The 17,612-nt window shown below is 48.2% G+C and overlaps 1 protein-coding gene across 1 annotated transcript in view; it reads right to left on the minus strand.

The window, feature by feature from the left end:
* Positions 1-6,960: 6,960 nt before the first annotated feature.
* Positions 6,961-17,612, minus strand: part of ARHGAP31 (Rho GTPase activating protein 31) — a 102,667-nt gene continuing 92,015 nt past the window's right edge. Inside the window, exons 9-12 of the mRNA XM_006271527.4 lie at positions 17,380-17,439; positions 16,096-16,728; positions 15,370-15,668; positions 6,961-14,433 (exon numbers count right to left, since the gene is read on the minus strand). Of these exons, the coding sequence (XP_006271589.2) occupies positions 11,977-14,433; positions 15,370-15,668; positions 16,096-16,728; positions 17,380-17,439 (3,449 nt within the window). The 3' untranslated portion in view covers positions 6,961-11,976. The remainder of the gene's footprint in view (positions 14,434-15,369; positions 15,669-16,095; positions 16,729-17,379; positions 17,440-17,612) is intronic.

A 17,612-nucleotide genomic window follows, 5' to 3' on the forward strand; every position in this document is an offset into this window, starting at 1 on the left:
GGGTGTCTACAAGCTTCCTTCTATAGTGTGGGTGTGTGTGCATGCATGTGTGCTCTAAAATATAAGTTGTGTTGATCCAGTAGCTGCTGGCTACTAGGGGCTGTGGTTTGAGAAGAAGCTCCAAGCTGGCTTTGCTGCTGTCAGAACTGGTGGCCTCATGCTGCTGAAACAAGATGACCAGGAGAGAACAGGCTTGTGGCAGAATGCTGTCAAGCCAGCCTGGAAGGAATCCTGCACTGCTCTTTCTGGTCTTCCTACTTTTGTGAGGTCTCATTCCAGTCCCTGAAGTTCCCCACTAGGGTGGTGGTCAAAGGATTCCAGGAGAGGGTGGGGAAAGCTGTGGGCAGCAGTGTCAAAGCAAAAGGAAAGATAAGGAATGAAAACCAGTAGGCTTATGCACAAATCAAAGGACTTTTTTTTTTTTTCTTAAATCCTCCTCATTTTCAGTACTCCGTGATTTCTAAGGCACAGGTCTCTGCTCGCTTTGAAATGGCACTAGCTTGGAGATAATCAAATGAGGAAGAACTGAGCTGAACCTGAAATACTGCTAAAAGCAAATGTTTATTGGCTTCTCTGCATGCATGGACACTGCATTTCTTTTTTTCCTTTCCTGGGAAAAAGAACATTGAGACCCAATGCTTCACAATGGTTTGTGTACAAAAATGCACACATGTAACTTGCGTGTCAAGTTCTCAAACTTGCATTCAGATTAGGTCTGTCACATTCACTGCAAGTAGACCTGGGCAAACTGAGCAGCCGCCTGGGGCCCGGATAGAAAGGAGCCCGAAAATGGTTGGTTTTCATTTGTTTGGTTTTTCTTCCATTATCCAATTATTATCATCATTATCTCTGGTAAAGGGGGGCCCAATAATAAAAATTCACCTAAGACCACCAGGAGTCTAAGTACAGTACTGACTGCAAGTAGTTAGGTATTTGCCTCCTGGAACTACATACTTTCATAAAAATGAAAGCATTTTTATTCATAACTTTTTTGAATTTCTAGTCCTCCTTGCTCAGAGAAGGTTCAGTAATATGAAGTACTCTCTCTAAACCAGTAACCTCTTCATGGCTTTTCTGAATTTAGCAGCACTCCTTTTGAAAAATGAATTTCACTCTTCTCTTGACTATGGAAAAACACTAGAGCAGTTCTTTTGTTTCAAGAACTCAAAGACCACAATAGGTCAGCATATTTTTGACATTATGGATGCCTATTTGAAATCTCTAGGGTTATCTTGTGAATCATTTGTAGGTGTTGGCACACCTAACAGCATGGGCAACTGAGTTTGTGGGGTGTGGGCAAGTCTCAACCCTGGTACACTGATATCCTTTCAAGGGTGTCATGGGGCTCAATATTAGCACTGTTAGGTGTGCAGACATGAGTTACAAGATAAATCCAAAGATTTCAAGTAGGAATCCAAGTGTTAAAAACATGCTGACCATGCCTCCCGAGTCTGAGGGGGCACCAGATCACTGACCGGGGGGGGACAGGTCCCCCAATGGCTGATCGTCTAGCCTGAAATTGCCAGCAGTGAAACCTGAAGTGCATTTCCACCGGCACTTTCAGTTTTGTGGCTGGCATTTCTGGGGAGGTGCATGGCCAATCTCAGGAGGTGCACCCCCTATGCATTGCCAATGCCTGACAGTGCTAATGTTGTGACACCCTTGAGAGGATATTACATCGCTCCAGGTCTCATCACTCCAGATAAAATCACTGTTCTAAAGGTTCAGAATTCACATTATTCTTCCTTCCTCTTCCCCTGCAACTTCCCCAAAATTATCTTTTTAAAGCTTATGGGCCTTGATGAGGTGGGGCTGGAAATGCTGAAGTACTGGTTCCTCAAGGTCACTTGGCAGCTGGCTTCTGTCTTTGTGTTTTACTATGTACATATCAGCCTCATATTTTGTGCTTACTGTCATTCTCTTTCAGGAGCTTCTACTTACACAATTTCTCCTTTATGGGGTGTTTTTTCCTACACACAATTACTGTTTTACCATCTCCCCTGCTACCAAGAATCCCCTGGTTACAGCCTGGCTATTGTCAAGTAGCATAGCTTGTGTGGGAGGGCTGCTGCAATTAGATTCTGCATACGTTCCGGGTATCAGGGCATGGCTACCCCTTCCTCTCTATGGCTAAGTACAGCCAGTCTAAAAGCCCAAGGCTGAATCAATTCAATCTTTGCAGGTTTCTCTAAGCTGAATAGATTGAGCCATTAATGACCTGAACAGACATTCACCTTTGAATCCAGAAAAGCAGACAGATGCCTGCAGTGGCCCAGACCAGAAGGTGGGGCGCACTAGAGCACATCTCCCAGGCTGCTGCCCACTGCCGAGGGCACCCGAATGCAGCCAAGAGCGGCCCACCCCTGATTGGCTGCACAGAGCACATGTCCATTTCTTCCCCCCACCCCGCTCCCTGTCCCTGCTGTCCCTCCCATAGGGGGAGAACAGTCCCTTCAGCCCGGGGTCCAGCCCTGGGCATCACCCCTTGTGAAGGGATCCCTGTGCCTCAGTGGGAGTTTCCCCAGCCAGGGCAGGGTCCCCTAAGTCCTGCCGGCAAGGACTTCCACCCTCCCAAGGACTTCCACCCTCCCAGCCGTCAGCACAGTCCAGCACGAGTTTCATCCTGCTGGGAACAGTCCCTCTAGCCCTAGGGCTTCCCCTGCCCTGGCTGGGTGATGCAGAGGTTGAATTCCCCCTTCCCACCCCTCAGTGCTCTCTAGTACCAGCTTGGCCCCAGGCTGGAGGGACTGTTCCCCTAGTGCCAGACTGTGCAGAGGGGTGAGAGGGAATAATTCCCCCTCTGCACTGGTGGCAGGGTTCAGGGGGACCCTGCCCAGTATGGGGACCCCCCTTCCACTAGGCCACGGGGATTCCCCCCATGTAGCCTGTCAGGCACCAGCTTGGACCGGGCTGGAGGGATTGCTCCCGTCCCCCCCACCTGTGGGGGCAGGGCTGTGCTAAGCTAGCATTGGACTATGGAGAGGGATGGAAGGCGGGAATTCCCTCTCTGCATGGACAGCAGGGCTCAGGGGGACCCTGCCGAGGTGGGGAACTCCCACTGAGGCAGGGAGATCTGGCTGGTCCCAGGCTGAAGGGACTGCTTCCCTCCCCATGCACACACACCAGTGACTGATGTGGTCCCAGGGGAAACCTGTGCACACCAGGGCTTGGGGCTGGGCTGGGAACAGGCAGTCTCTGTTCCCCTCCCACCTCCCCCCCCCCCCCCACAGGGCTGACAGGTGCAGGCAGGACTAGCAGAACAAAGGCTTTGCTGTCTCGGCTCTGTAACAGCCCAGAGGTGGGGCTGGACCAGCCCTGCTTGGCTGGAGCTGACAGCATGGGCCAAGGCTAGCCCACCCTCCCTGCAAGTGGGGCTGGGTTGTGGGAGAGCTGCATAGGGACTGGGATGCTGGGGGACTGTGAGTTGTCTTGAGTCAGGAGAGGACATAAAACAGACATTCAGTAGGCTGGTTTAACCTAAATCAGTTAAGTTTGATACCACATTCATCCAGGTCTAAAACCGGATTTGGCCACTTGAAACTGGTTTATGTACACTGAACTTCTGTTGCTACAATTTGAAACCAGTTTCCAATCACTTCAACTGGTCTATTTGTAATGCCTGGATATTTATCCACATAAGTTTGTGTGTTCCGATGTGCCAGAAATCCGGCACATCAGAGCAGACTCAGTTAATTGAGGCTGTGGAGCGTGCAAGCTGACACGCCTGGTGCTGCGTTCCATGTAGTTGTATAAATGGTAAAATGCGCATCGGCACTGAAAAAATGGCACCAGTGTGCTTTGCAACTAAAACACCTTCGATGTGCTTTAGTTCAAAAGCACATCACCACCATTTTCTCAGTGCTGACATGCATTTGCTGTTTATACAAATGTATGAAGCGCAGCACTGGGCACTTTTAAAAGTGCCAGGCGCTGCATCACATGCATGTATGCATACACCCTCTGTCCCTAGCCCATAACTCAGCATTCCTGTGCACATGTTTTTCCTCTCAGTTCCTACTGTGGTATTCTTGTTCCTTGAGTCCTGCACTGCTAGTGGGTTTGTCCTTGAAATATACCAGCTAGTTCACGGATTAAATCCCCCTCAGCAGTCTGTAGCAACAGGGGGCAAAAGCCTCTACAAAGTTTTATAAACTGCTCCAGGTGGGAGCTACCTGCAAGAACCCTCCCTGTAATGTGAGGCTTCTCTGGTTGAAAAGTAGAGTATACTAGCCCTCCCAGGACCTGAGATAGGACTCTGAGGCCTTCCCTTACAAGAGGAGGAGATGTTTACCATATACTAATTTCCACATGCAATGGAAACCTACTGCAGGCAATGGAGTTTGTGGCTCCCCCACCCGAGCTAAGTGAGAGAAACGCTCAGAGCAAGCTTAGAGCTCAGCTGCATGTTGCCTTATCTATGCTGCGGTGTTCCCAGGTCTTTAGCTAAACTGGATCTTCAAAGACTGTGTATCTTTTGAGGAGTTTGATGACTGCCACAGAGACTGGGAGCAGTTATTCCAGGACAGTGCATGACCTGTGAATTAAACAAGACTTCAGTATCCCACTTTGTCACTAGATGACAGGCTCTTCCAGGCATTGGTAAAATGTTACCAAAAGGACCAGTACACTGAACTTCCAATCTTTGCTGGGCCAAATGAGCTCCTCTTCTTGAGAGGGAGGGTTAGTATGTGCAGCCTGAATCATCTTTAATTTTTACTCCACTCCCTTCAGGATTTTGCCAGGCTCGAAAATGTCTTTTATTTTTAATAGTCTTCAGCTGTCTTACTCCTCCCTCCAGCTCTGCCCACTCTCATGTTCTTAATCCTTGTGGCTCATACTTAAGTAGCAAGTGAGTGGTCTTTGAAGTTTCAAAGTCTCTTCCTCTCACTGAATTTAAATATTTACAGGCCCTTTGCGATAAAGGATTTGAATACTAGACATGCACCCCATCACTTCTGGCCTGTGAGACAAAACAGATTTCTTGTAAACTGGTCTATGCACTTGGTAGGTGTTTGACATCTAACCCTCACTCCTCTTTGGTCACATCTTTATAACAAGATAAAGATCTTTGGCTGAACCAAAATCCCTTGGAGTGCACAAGCTCTAGCCAACCTCAGGGAATTCACTTCTGAATCTTGCAGTTTTAGTCCATCATAAATTGCTCACCCTTACCTCTCAGAGACATGGCAGCTGTACTCACCTTCTGTTCTATTTCATGTTCCTCTGGCAGGGGATGGACTCAAGGACCTAACCTTTCCTTTCCAGCTCTAGATTACAAAGACCCTTTCACTTGTTTTGCCCCTCTACTCTCCCTTGTGGGGTTAATTCCCTTTCCTACCCTCCCTGTCTCCCATTCACTACCAGTTTGCCTCCCAGCTCCATGCTCATTGCTGCTCAGAGGGTTTTAAAGGATTTTGAATCGAGAGGACTAGCTACTATTTTGCTGACTATATGAGGTTGGGAATATGGATGGTTAGGAGCCTTGCCTGCCCTCTCAAGAAAGCCCTCCTTGGCAGTAGGCTAGCCCATCTCTTTGAGGGTTGTGGGGTATGGCCTTTCTGGGAATCTTAGGCATAGTTTCTGCCTGTGTTGCAAGACAGTGGTAGGAATCTATGATGCTATGACCAGTTCACTCCTGGTTCAGTCCACACTATAATTTGCACTGAGTCACATTTTCAGTCCTGCGCTGAACAACTTGGCTCAACACTGTGTTAAGCATTTCCATGTGGTTTCTGGCCAGGTTTCAACTGAAGAATGTACTGGTCTTTAGCATAGAGTTTGCTGGATTCCCTGAATCATGAAAATGTTGGTAATAGTTTTGAGAGGCTCATCATGGATTGTGGACGATGTTATACAATACGCTTTGGCAGCAAAGTAAAAAAAAGGAGCATAAGAAATTATTGCCCTGAACAACACTGCTCATGGGTCAATGGTGACAACAACTGAGAGAGCATCTGATGCTTAATGGATGCACGAATGTTGTGTTGGTTGTATACCAGTTGCCTTGGAGACTAACAGGAAGCACATTCTAGTGATTTTCCAGAAGGGAATGCCAAGGGTGGGAGCATTGCTTGGAGGGGAAGTGAAGTCCCAGGCTCAGCTGGCTAGTGAGCAAATGTACCTGCTTTAACCTAAAGGTTTGGTGTTTTTTCCCAAAGAGTAAGCAGCAGGTTAGATTGCAGTGTTGGTCATGTAGGCCACAAAGCATTGCTGTACATTTTTTCCAGAACAAATGGCAACAGATGCTAGTGATGTTATTTACTGCAGTACTAAATACATAGATTGCAGTCATGAGGGCCCTGTGAGAGCCCATGGGAAAGAGCACAAATTTTTAGTTAGGTTCATCATTATTCTTTGCCTTTCAACAGTAGTAGATACAGAAAACATCCAACACATGGGCAATGTTTTCATAGTAACTACTTTTGTTCTTTTGAGACTAGTTCAGTTGTCCCCTTTTCTCTCTCTCAGTGACCCCTGTACTAGTGTTAGGTTATTCATATCTGTGTATTTCTCTCTCTTCCCCTGGAAAGAAAGAACCCAATACATGCTGTATTCCGCTTCAATGTAGTAAATAATAAATTCAGTGAATATCTTTGAACATCAGCTGCTCAATGCCATAAGAGGTTTTCAGGAAGATGTGTCTAGTCTTAGAAACCTTAAATGCTTCCAATAAGGGTAAAGCCCCAAACCTTAGCCTGATTTTCAAAGTTTCTATGCATCTGTTGTCCTTGTCCTCCATGGGAGTTGTGACTGTTCAGCACCTCTGACCACTGGGTCACTAATTTATTTCACACACTTAATGAAGAGGGGGCAGGGGTGCAGGAGGAATATCTAATTCTATAATGTGCCTAGGTGAAAATTGCAGGGGTTAGGTATTGTGACAGGGGAAGGAAAGATCATTTACTTATGCAGAGGAATAGAAGAAAAGAAATGCTTCAACACATCACCACGGCACCGAACTGTTTTATAAAAACTCCAGTTTAATCTCTTGGATGAGACCTGGAAAAACTCTCTTTAAAAAAAAAAAAAAGCAGTAACGCACAAATCAGGCAGCCCACCTGGACACAATGCTTAACAAGAACACCATCCAGCAGGAGTACCAGAAGAAATAAGTGACAGCAAGTGAGCCTGTCCCTTCACAGTGTCTGATTTCCAACCATCTGCTTTGCATGAATCCAGTTCACTGAAGGGGGTGCAGTAGGCTTCAACTTTATTTTTTCTTGGTGTCTGCACTTACCATTCAGCCCTAAAGCAGAACCTGGCTACTTGGTTCCTTCTCCTTCCTCAGTACTGTCCCACTTAGCCACCAGCTGAAGTTGCTACACTGGTAAATGCACCAGGCTCCATTCCTGCTGAGTAGTTGAAGTGGGAGCAAGTTGTGACTACAAAGAATATGGGTGACCCCCTAGCCTAGCCAAGTCCCCTGTAGGTTTACTCCGGGGAGCATTAAGTGGTGAGGCTGAAACTCCAACAGATCTCGAAGGAGTAGGGGACAAGGGCATGAGGCGGTTTTAGTCACACAATATTGGGGCTCACAGGTCTGGTCAGTACTTGTTGAGTCCCCAGTCCTGTTCTCACTGGTATCAGTGGGAGTGTCACTACTAACTTCAAGAGAGAGGAGATCAGGCCCCTACTGCCCCACGGCCATTCAGCAGATCTAACGAGCTTCTCGTTCCTGGGGAACAGGCCATTCCATTTCATGCTCTCAGAGGCAGAGACGTTTTAAAGGACAACATTTCTAAACATTGGCCGAGGTTCACAGAGGTAATAGACGCTGTTTAGACAATTCCTTCACTTTTAATTACACTTTTATATATATATATATTTATATATAACTGCTCTTTTATATATATATATATATATATCAATTTAACACAAGAGTCATCAGCACTGGCATTTTAATAACCAAAGAGAGGAAAGATTGAAAGCTTTTGATTGCACCTTCCGGATTCTGGCTGAATGGAATCATTGCAGGCTTTGCTGATATTGTGTCTTGCAGATCTAAGCTCCTGTGAAGCCTTCCTGTGCAGAACTGCTGCCTCAGAAAAGCACTTTACTCCTTGCTCAGTGATCAAGTGGAATAGATAGTCTATGTCAACATAGTTGCTAGTGTAACATATAGTCCTGCTCCCTGATTATTTTCAGCAAAGACAACACCCTCTAGTTCCACATTCACCAGCACCCTTCCCATCCTACCAGGTGTCTCCTATACCCAGCAACACCCCTACCCATCAGATAGGTGTCTCACACGAGCACCCCACCCATCCAGCCAGAGGTTTCCTATACCTGCCAAGAATTTCTTCATCCAGCTAAGTAATTTCTCACATGTCAACACCCCTGTATTTAATAGGATTTGCATGCATCTAAGTTACTCCTCTGGGTTATGCTTCTAGATCTTATAAGCAACAGAGGTTTGTCCTACTATGTCAGGACTGAGAACATCAGGTCTGCAAACCCTAGAAAAGATCCTAAAACTCTTCTCAGGAGGGTGAGAACTATACTCATTTCAAACTCTGTGAGTAGTTTTTGCAGCCATGTGGTCTGCAAGTGTGTAGATCCAACCCTAAGATCTTGGAAAGCCATTTCCAAGCATTAAGAATAGGCAGTAAGTCCATCTCTCATATATCTATTCTGTTACAGTACCTTGCAGAAACTCCCACAATCCCCAGATTTGAAGAGCCATGCTTGAAACCATGGATTTGATATCCCCAGTGCACTGCTGCTATGTGTGCAGGATATGTTGTATACGGAGATGGGGCAGAAGTGCACCAAAAAAGGGGTGGCTGGTATGAATACACTGCATCATTGCAGTTTGCCATAATTCAGTTAGAACAGTATGGCTCTAGCATAAATGTGGTTCTACTGACTGCACATAACTAACTATAGAAGAAACAGGTTTGACACTGAATCCCACTTTCAAATGCCATGAACTCTGGAGAAGTTTGTCTCCAGAGCTGAACCTGGTACCTTGGGGCCCACATCTCCAGGGAGCTGAGCTGGAACACTTGATCCAAATACTCCCACTTTTGCAAAACTTGAGGTCCCAAGCCCAACTTTATGATGATAAACAGGGCAATTTCTGTTGTTCTACAAGAGATGTCCCTATATGCAGGGCATCTTGCTGGGTGCATCATCTGAAGTTCAGAACAGAAATTTTAAGTAAATAGGGGTCCAAGCTGCAAAATAGATATCATTATTTTACAGGGACCCCATTAAGATTATATATATTATGCATACTACCCTTCCTTCAGTTTTTAGTCTCAGAGATTTCATTATATCAAAAAATTAGAGCATTTCAGGAGTCAACCTTTCATCACTTCAGTGTCTTTTTGACATTTCACTTTTTGAAACTCGTTTATCTATTCCTACTCTCCCTTCACAGTTTCTCACACACACTGCAACAGCTGCTCATTGAAACTGAAACACTTTAGAACCATTTATATTCACATTATGTTTGCAAAAAAGTTTTGCAGTAAACTGTTAAATGCTGTGCCTACCCAAGCCTCACCACTTCCCTTTCACTGTATGGCCATGACTAAGAATCCAGGCCTCTCACAAAGAGCTGGATGAGGGCCCTTGGCTCCCAGGCAAATTAAACAAACAGCAGAATTATGTTAAAAGAAAGTTGGAGAGACAAGCTTTGCTGCTTGCTTTGGGAGACTGCAGATAGTCAAGGTACAAGATGCAATCATTGTTAGGGGGGAGTCCCATGCTCAAGGCAGGCTGCTGCACTGCTTTCTTATAGGTTTTTTCTAGGCTAATTTGGCATCTAGAACTAGTTCTCCTCTGCCTTGATTTACATAATCTTTCATACCTGCCCTTTGAAATTAGTGGGAGTTAGTTAGCTATCTAAATACCTTCATGAATCTAGAGCTTAGAGTCCTGATAATACCAAGTAAGTGGCAATTTCTTGCACAGACCTCACCTGCTAACCAGCAACAGCTACAGTTGAAACACCAACAATGGACATTCCTTTAAATAAAAATCTAAACACAGGATCTAGTGATTACACGTTTGTGCCAGTGTAACTTACCTCAGTTTTTTACATCAATGTAAACTACACCTGGATCCAGGGCTGAAAGATATTACTCTCCCAGAATAGCTGTATATGGCTTGCCTGGAGCAAACTGCTCTTCTGGAATAAGGTGTGGACACACAAAGTACTATGATGTAGTCCTACCTGTAATTATTTTCAGGATAATTCTACACCAGGCTTAAGTGAATTACTGGTATAGAGCTCTACATTAAGTGTTTACTCTACTTTTGTCACACCCACATCCAAACCGATTACACCAGTGTAAACGTGTTGCGAGTCCAAGCCCACAGCCAACTGGAGATTTCATCGGTTGTAGTGGGAATCCTAGTCCTGCCCTTCTAGCTGCTTAGTTCCTATTCAAACTGCAGCACATGCTAAGTATCAGGTAGATTCTGAGCTCTACAGATGTAATTGCTAGAACCATGTCATGTTGGTGGTAGCACTGGTATGTGTCTCCGTGCTACAGTATCACTAGTGGTCTTCAAATACAGAGACACCATGGACTGCATGGGGCTATACAACAAAGTCTACAGTCATACACTAATCAACAGCTGAGTCTGTGGTTAATTTAGAGTTAGAAGGTTTATAATGGAAGCCACTGGCAGCTTGTCTCTATATGAATACATAGTTGCTAGCAATGATAACAGCCTTCCCAGGCATGAGCTTAATTAAAATGGAATTCCCCTTCCTTTCCACTCAGGATATGGTTTATGGTCTGCTCTGTGCACCTGCAAATCATCCTTTTTGCATTGTTCCTCACTGGTCTGAAGATGCCTGTTGGCCAGGTAAGTGGGAGTAAGGCAGGCAGTCAGTAGAGCTGAGCTACAGTCTTGTGAAAGATGGAAGGAGCAAGAAGCCAATGGCCCAAGTCATGCCACTTGGCAGAAGTGGGAGGCCACCAGCTGGATAAGCACAAATCAGGAGATGGGTAGGCCAAGACCAAGGACATGCTGGTTAGATGCTCTCATATTTGTCAAGCAGGTGGGTTGCTATGCAACTGGAGGTGGACAAGATGGCTACAGGTGAACTAGTGGCTGGGGAGAATTGTGGGCTCATGAACTGGCCTTACAGGATAACAAAAAGTTGATCCTGGTTTTCCTTTTGACCCAAAATGTCACTTCTACCACCACCAGCCAGAGTAGCCACCACCACCCTGTAACCAGAGAGCCAGCCACAAGCAACCTCCAACCAAATTTTACCACAGGAGGTATTATCTGTGATACAACCAGGCATGCACAGATCAGTAGGTTAAAAGGGAAGTTGGACTTCTCCTATCCAGCTACGTTCCTTCCAGCCTTTGTCTATTCTGGTGGGGAGGTACATCTATCTTGCAAGACTACAGCTAAAGGCAGTGCCTTCCATGTGGAGTATTGGTACACGGGGGCTCTCTGGAGTAACTCACATCCAACATGATCTTCACAAGTGAGTTTTGCCTTCCTACCTTCAGGTACCACCAGCTTCCTCTGCAGTTTGCCTAAAGACTCATAGCGTTGAGAGGGATCTCAAGCATTATCTTGTCCCATCCCACCCAGAACAGGTCAGCAAAGCTGGATGTGCAATTGGTCCTTCATTAGGAAGGGAAAAGGATGTCCCTGCTGGATCTTACCTCCTTGTCCTCAAGTCCGCTGGAACACAGCAAGTTTTTTTCCAGACAGAGGGCAAGGTTTTCAGACAGTCCATGTTAGAAAATAAGACAGAGGAAAGACAAATTCCTTGGGATAAAGCAGATAATATGGGGTCGGGAGAAGTGGGGAGGGCCAGAAGCAAAAGGAAGACAGAGAGAACATGAACCTCAGTAGCAAAATGCTCTATAGGAGACAAAAAAGGGTGGGGGGATTTGTGTCCTCCTTGCATAGAATATTTATAAGAACAATAACAACAGCAACAAATAGATGCTCCTGTCTCATCCACCAGGGAAGAGGAGAGGAGGGGAAATGCCTTTATTCAATCTGCCTCCCACTTCTCCCATCTAGAATCACTGACCTCCTCTGGGGCTGATAAAAACAGCTGGTGGAGGTCTCCAGTCTTTGGCCATTCTTGGGGATGGTCATTTTGTTCCTCAGAGTGACCCCCTCAGGCGTTGTCCGCGGAGTCCCAGACAGATCGCCACAAATGGGGGTGGGAGAGGTGGTCTGAGAGGGGCTTCTTATGGGTGATAACAACACCCTGGAGTCTGTGGAGGAAGAGGGGTGGTCCATGATGGGGAAAGGGGGGCTGAAGAGAATAAGGCTCTGTGGCCTTCCTGGCCTGGATCTGTAGGAAGGCTTGGAGAATCCTGATGGCCTCTCCATTTTTGAGGACTGGGGGTTGTCCGCTGAGGTCTCCCCCTCTGAGGTGCGCTTCCGACGCAGCACAGGGGCATCCTGGCTGGAAGTATTATTGGAGTGAGACAGGTCTGGAGGAGGGTTGAGGCCACTCTGGCTGGAAGGGGTTGAATCCATTTCAGTGGGGGTACTGTTTTCTTTCTCCTCTTTGGCTTTCTTCTCTGCCCGTGGGCTCTTTGGAGGCTCAGGGTGACTCCAAGCTGCCCTGTGAGTCTGCTGAGTGGCTGAACTTGCTTCTGTTTCCTTCTTCTCTGGTGCTGGAGAGGCATCCTCATCAGCCTTCTGAGGCTGCAATGGCTGTGGGATCTGTGTATACTGAATCTTGGGCGGTATCACCGGCACTGCTCTGGCCTGGCACATCTTGACCATAAAGGAGGTCCTCACCGCTGACACACTCACAGGGGCAGAGTTACGGCGGCCTGTGGTGGCATGGGTCACAGTCATGTAATCTAGGTCTAGGTCTCTGCAAGCCTCAAAGCGAGATCCCCAGTAGTCAGCTGTGTTCCCAGCAGGGCAAGCAACAGGCAGTGATGGGACAGAATCACTGCCCTTCATTTCCTTCTGCCCACACAGGATGTTTCCAGGTGAAGTGGGCATGACCAGGCCCTCAAACTTGAAGAAATCTGGGGCTGAAAGAAAAGAATCCAGGTTGAGAGATGACGGCCTGGTTCTCATTTTACGGGGAGTGTCTTCACTTTTGTTGCTACCTAGCTGTGACTCACTGGCAGAACACAGTCCTTTGGGCAGGGACGCTTCACTGAGCATGACGTCTTGAAGCTTGGGTGGGTCTTCATCTGTGTTCTTTGGCTGTAAGGAATTGTCTGGGTTATTATGGTGTGACAAAGACAGCTCTGGCTTCAAGCCCAGAGGGTTAGCTTTGCTCCTATGCACTTCTTTCTGCTCTGGCTCTGAAAGAGAGACCATACCCTGTCCCTCCAGCCTGGCAGGCAGTGCCTCTGGAAGACTCAGATAGCTCTCATCTTGCTCGACTTTGCTTGGGCCACACGGTGAGACTGACACCTTCCCAGCCCCGAGTAAAAGATTGTCACAGGGGGGCTTTTCAGCTGCATTTGTGGAAGGTGGCTGGACAATCCACAGACTCATCACCGTGTCTTTACTATCCAGGGAAAGGCTACGGCTGAATCGTGGCCGAGTGGCAAGGCTCCCCTCTGCTCCGTGACTTGGCGGCTGAAAGTCTGGCATCCCCTTTTCTTGGATGTCCTTGAAAGTGGGGGAGTGGAGTGGGCTGGTCACCCACTGGTGATCCTCCCAAGGCTCTACCAGCTCCAAGCCCTGCACGTTGTCTGTCCATGCCTCCTCTTCCTCTTGGTCAAATGTCTCTTGGGCTTTGTTGGCTACATTGCCCTCTAAGGGATGTGGGACTCTGACTCCATTTTGCATCTTTGACAGGAACACACTGCCTACACCTGAAGCCATTTTGCCAACCTTCTCCCTTTCAGCCTGGGCTCTGTCCTGTCCTATAGGGATGCCACCCTTTTCCCTCAGTGGCAGGCTACTGCTGCCTTTTCTCTTCTCTGAGTCCAAACAGGCACCTTTGGGGCCAGAGAGTTCATCTCTGGAAAGAACCTCCTCAAGCCCTTGCTCTCCATGAAGCTTCAAGTCTTGGGGAGGGGGATGAAGAGCACTTGCAAGGCCCTCCACTTTTGGGTGGTTGTTTGGGGCAGCAGTCCCACAGGGCACAGCGCCTGGCCTGGGTACGGCAGCAGCCCTGTCAGGCTGTGCAGCCTGTTCAGATTGAAAACTCTGGAGGCCACTGGATCCATCTTTGGAGGGGACACCACATAATGGACCTTGAGATGTGATGCATGAGGTTCTGACTACAGTTCCTAGTTCGGACAGGCCTGGGGCCACCACTGAGCCACAGGAGAAACTATTTGTTTGCGGTGAGGCAGCAGACTCACTCCCGAGTGTTAACACTTGCTGGGGTTGGCCTGCCTCTGGGGCCACTGTGGGGAAGGACGAGAGCTCCTCTTCAGGCTCAATAATTTTGAGCTCCTGTTGAATCTCTGGCCATAGGGGTTCCAGTAGGGCATTGGCAGCATCATCTTCAGCCTGAAACACACCAAAAATGTCACTATCTAGTAAGCTATCACCTTATCAGTGCATGCCCCACTCCCAACTGCCCGGTATGCTGCCTACAGCCACCCTCTTGGAATCCAGTCAGACAAGTGGGAACCTCAGCACACACACACACACGCATCCCACCACCAGCACCAGAAGTTTGGCAAAGTAAGTATGATTACACACAAGCAGCTTTACAGGAGAGATCATCAGAGGGTAGGGCTAGAAATCAAGACAGGAAACAAGTTCACTAAGTGAGTTAACTGAGAAACAACAGACGGTTCCTCAGGCACTCCTCCAACCTGCCCCCTTAAACGCAACTGCTTGCCTCGGCAAGCTGTGCTACACTCCCCATTAAATAAATGTTGACAAATGCGATGTCATGCATATGGGAAAGAATCATCTGAACTGCTCCCACACGTCACCAGATTCTAAATTCACTGGAGCCATTCAGAGCTGAAGGTCATTTGGGGTAGCTTTCTGGAAACTTACGTGCACCTGGCAGCAGTGGCCAAGGGAATTAATCAAGAGGTGAAAGGAAAGGAATAGTGAGTGTTTCTGAGAGGGTAAGAATGCAAACAGCAGGACAGCAGAAAAAGGAATTCAGAGATGGAGGATCAATGTGGCCAGCCACCTAGAGGAGCTTCCAGAGGAAGAACAACTGTATCCACTGAGGCAGTACAGTGAAGAGAGGATTAAGAGGAGAGAGAAGTGCAAGCAGGGAAAGTAAACCAGCCTCTGGCCATGTCTACCCCTGCTTAGTGTATATGCATGAAGCTGTCTATCTGCAGACATGCTAGGAAGCTCCCTAGCCTTGTCTGCAACCCACAAAGAACAGATATGTTTCAGACTACCCCAGTAAGAAGGCATCATATCCATCACCCTCTAGGAACATCCCTCAACCCCTCTTCATGGGTTCCTCCTTACCAGTTCTCTGAGAAACAAGGCCTCCACCTCTTTAGCCCTTGAGATCTCCTGCTGCCAGCTGTCCCTTTCTGATAGGCCTTCCTTCATCCTGACCTGGCTGTGCATGGATTCCTCTGCTGGGCACAGGCCTGCTGGGGTCTCTGATGCTGATGCCTGAGCCAGGTTAGCATCATGTACTGGGCTTTTCTTAATGCTACTGTTGTTCCTGCCACCCACTGGCTCCTGGTTTTCTGCTATTGGTTTGGGGGTTTCTAAAGGTACAGGCTTTCTGGCTGCTGGCAGTTTCTCAATGGAAGAACCTGGATTGGAGACACAGATGAATTCCATGAACCTCTCACAGTATGGGGCATGTGCCTGCCACAGAGTGCAGCAGTAATGCTGGTGTCTAGATTCAACCCGTTATAGCTGATATAGGCCAATGTCCTTTACCATATGGTTTCTGAGTGCCAGCTGGCTCAGTCATGGCACTGCTGGGAGGAAGTTTACACTGAGGCTGCACTGGAAGTACTGGGGGCACCCACCCACTCCAACCACCCACTATGTGCCATTTGGGCCCATGAGCTTCTCCCCACCCACAGTCCACCATTGGGAGTCATGGGTCTCTTCACTGACATGCTGACTGCACTGGCTGGAAGAGTCCTCATGCAGTGGATTCCCTGCAATGGAGCAATTTCTCAGCCCCGCGTAGGTTTTGCTTAGCAAACTGGCTGCTGCTCCTAGCTTTACCTGCTGCAGTCTCATCCCCAGGTGCCTTCTCCTCCCTAGGTGCCTTCTCCTCCCTGCCTGTGGCCTGCTCAGGCCTGGCATGGCTTTCCTCTTCTTGTGCAGTGGGGGTGGAGCCATCTGCCCCCAAGGGACACAGTTCCTCCAAGCTGGAAAGGACCGGCTTGTCCTTGGCAGGGACACGGCATGGGGTGCTGTTGGTGCTGATGACTGCAGACACCCGGAGGGGCACAGAGACAGCAAAGGGCTCTGAGATGGTCAGGGCTTTCCTTTGGTGCCGAGGGGAGGCCTCCAGAGGGAAGAGGTTGCTGGGGAAGCCTGACTTGGCAGCCACCTCTGAGGTGTAGAACATGCGGCACATCTTCGGGGAGGTCTGCTCGTTCTCAGGGTCCTCCGCAGCCCGGAATACCTTCAGCTGCTCAGGGGGCGGCCGAGCCTGAGAGGTCCTGGGGGAGGCTTTGTCCCCACTGTGCTCTGAACCTCCCATGGCTCCTGTGATGGTCCCTTCATGGTTCCACTCATTCTCCTTGCTGAGGTCGTACGAGCTTCCCGTGCCTCCTGTCCGCACCTTCATCACTGGAATGAAGAATCCTCCAGCAGCCACTGTGCGTTTGAACCGGCTCTTCTCATCCTCCCCTGGGGGGAGAGGAGGAACAAGATGATCAGCAAAGGAGAGCTTATGGCAATCACTGCCCTCAGAGAAACCCTCCTCAGTAGACCCTGGAGCAAGGGCAGGACCCACCAGACTCCCACAGCTCTCCAGAATCCCTGGTAGAGGGAAGTGGACAGGATTCACTTTCAGCTTACCCAGGACAGGAACTAGAGCCAGACAGGGTCCCCTCTCACAGCAATTATCTGGGATTTTTCACTCAATTATCCCTGCCAGACACCCCTGTCAGGGTCTTTGCTGGCTGGCTACAGGGAAATTATACAGCCATGTCCTCTTTCTAGTTTGCCTTCCCACAAACAGGGACCTGGTGCCCACCAAGAAGCAAATTATGCCAATTGTGTCAGTAACAAACACCCATCCAGGCCCATATTCATGTCCAGGTGCATATGGCAACCTACAAACACACAGGGGACAAGAGTGCATGCCCATGGAGGGACAGGAGAGGCAGGCAAAGACACACGGGCACAGAGATAAGTGAACACAGACCTGTAAGTCGGCGACCACCCATGGAAACACAAACACTGGCCAACATGCCTGCAGACACATGAGACAACTAAGAAAACACAGGCCTGGCTCTTAGCTGTGGGGCTAAAGTGCACAGACTACCAGCATCTTACCTTCCACAGGCAGGGAACACAGCGAGTCCATGCTTTTAGCAGGTCTAATTGTTGCTTTCTCTGTGGAAATCAATTTTAGAAATCTATTTCAGAGCCTGGGGACTCAGTTCACAGTCTAACTGCAAAACACACTATCATTACAGCCTCTGATCAAAGTGCAGGGCTAACACCAGGAAAAAGCACAGAGGCCCAGTTCCATCAAGGCATTTAGATCCCTTATGCCCATGGAAATC

Source organism: Alligator mississippiensis, chromosome 1 (assembly GCF_030867095.1).
Source record: "Alligator mississippiensis isolate rAllMis1 chromosome 1, rAllMis1, whole genome shotgun sequence".
NCBI classification, from domain to species: domain Eukaryota; kingdom Metazoa; phylum Chordata; order Crocodylia; family Alligatoridae; genus Alligator; species Alligator mississippiensis.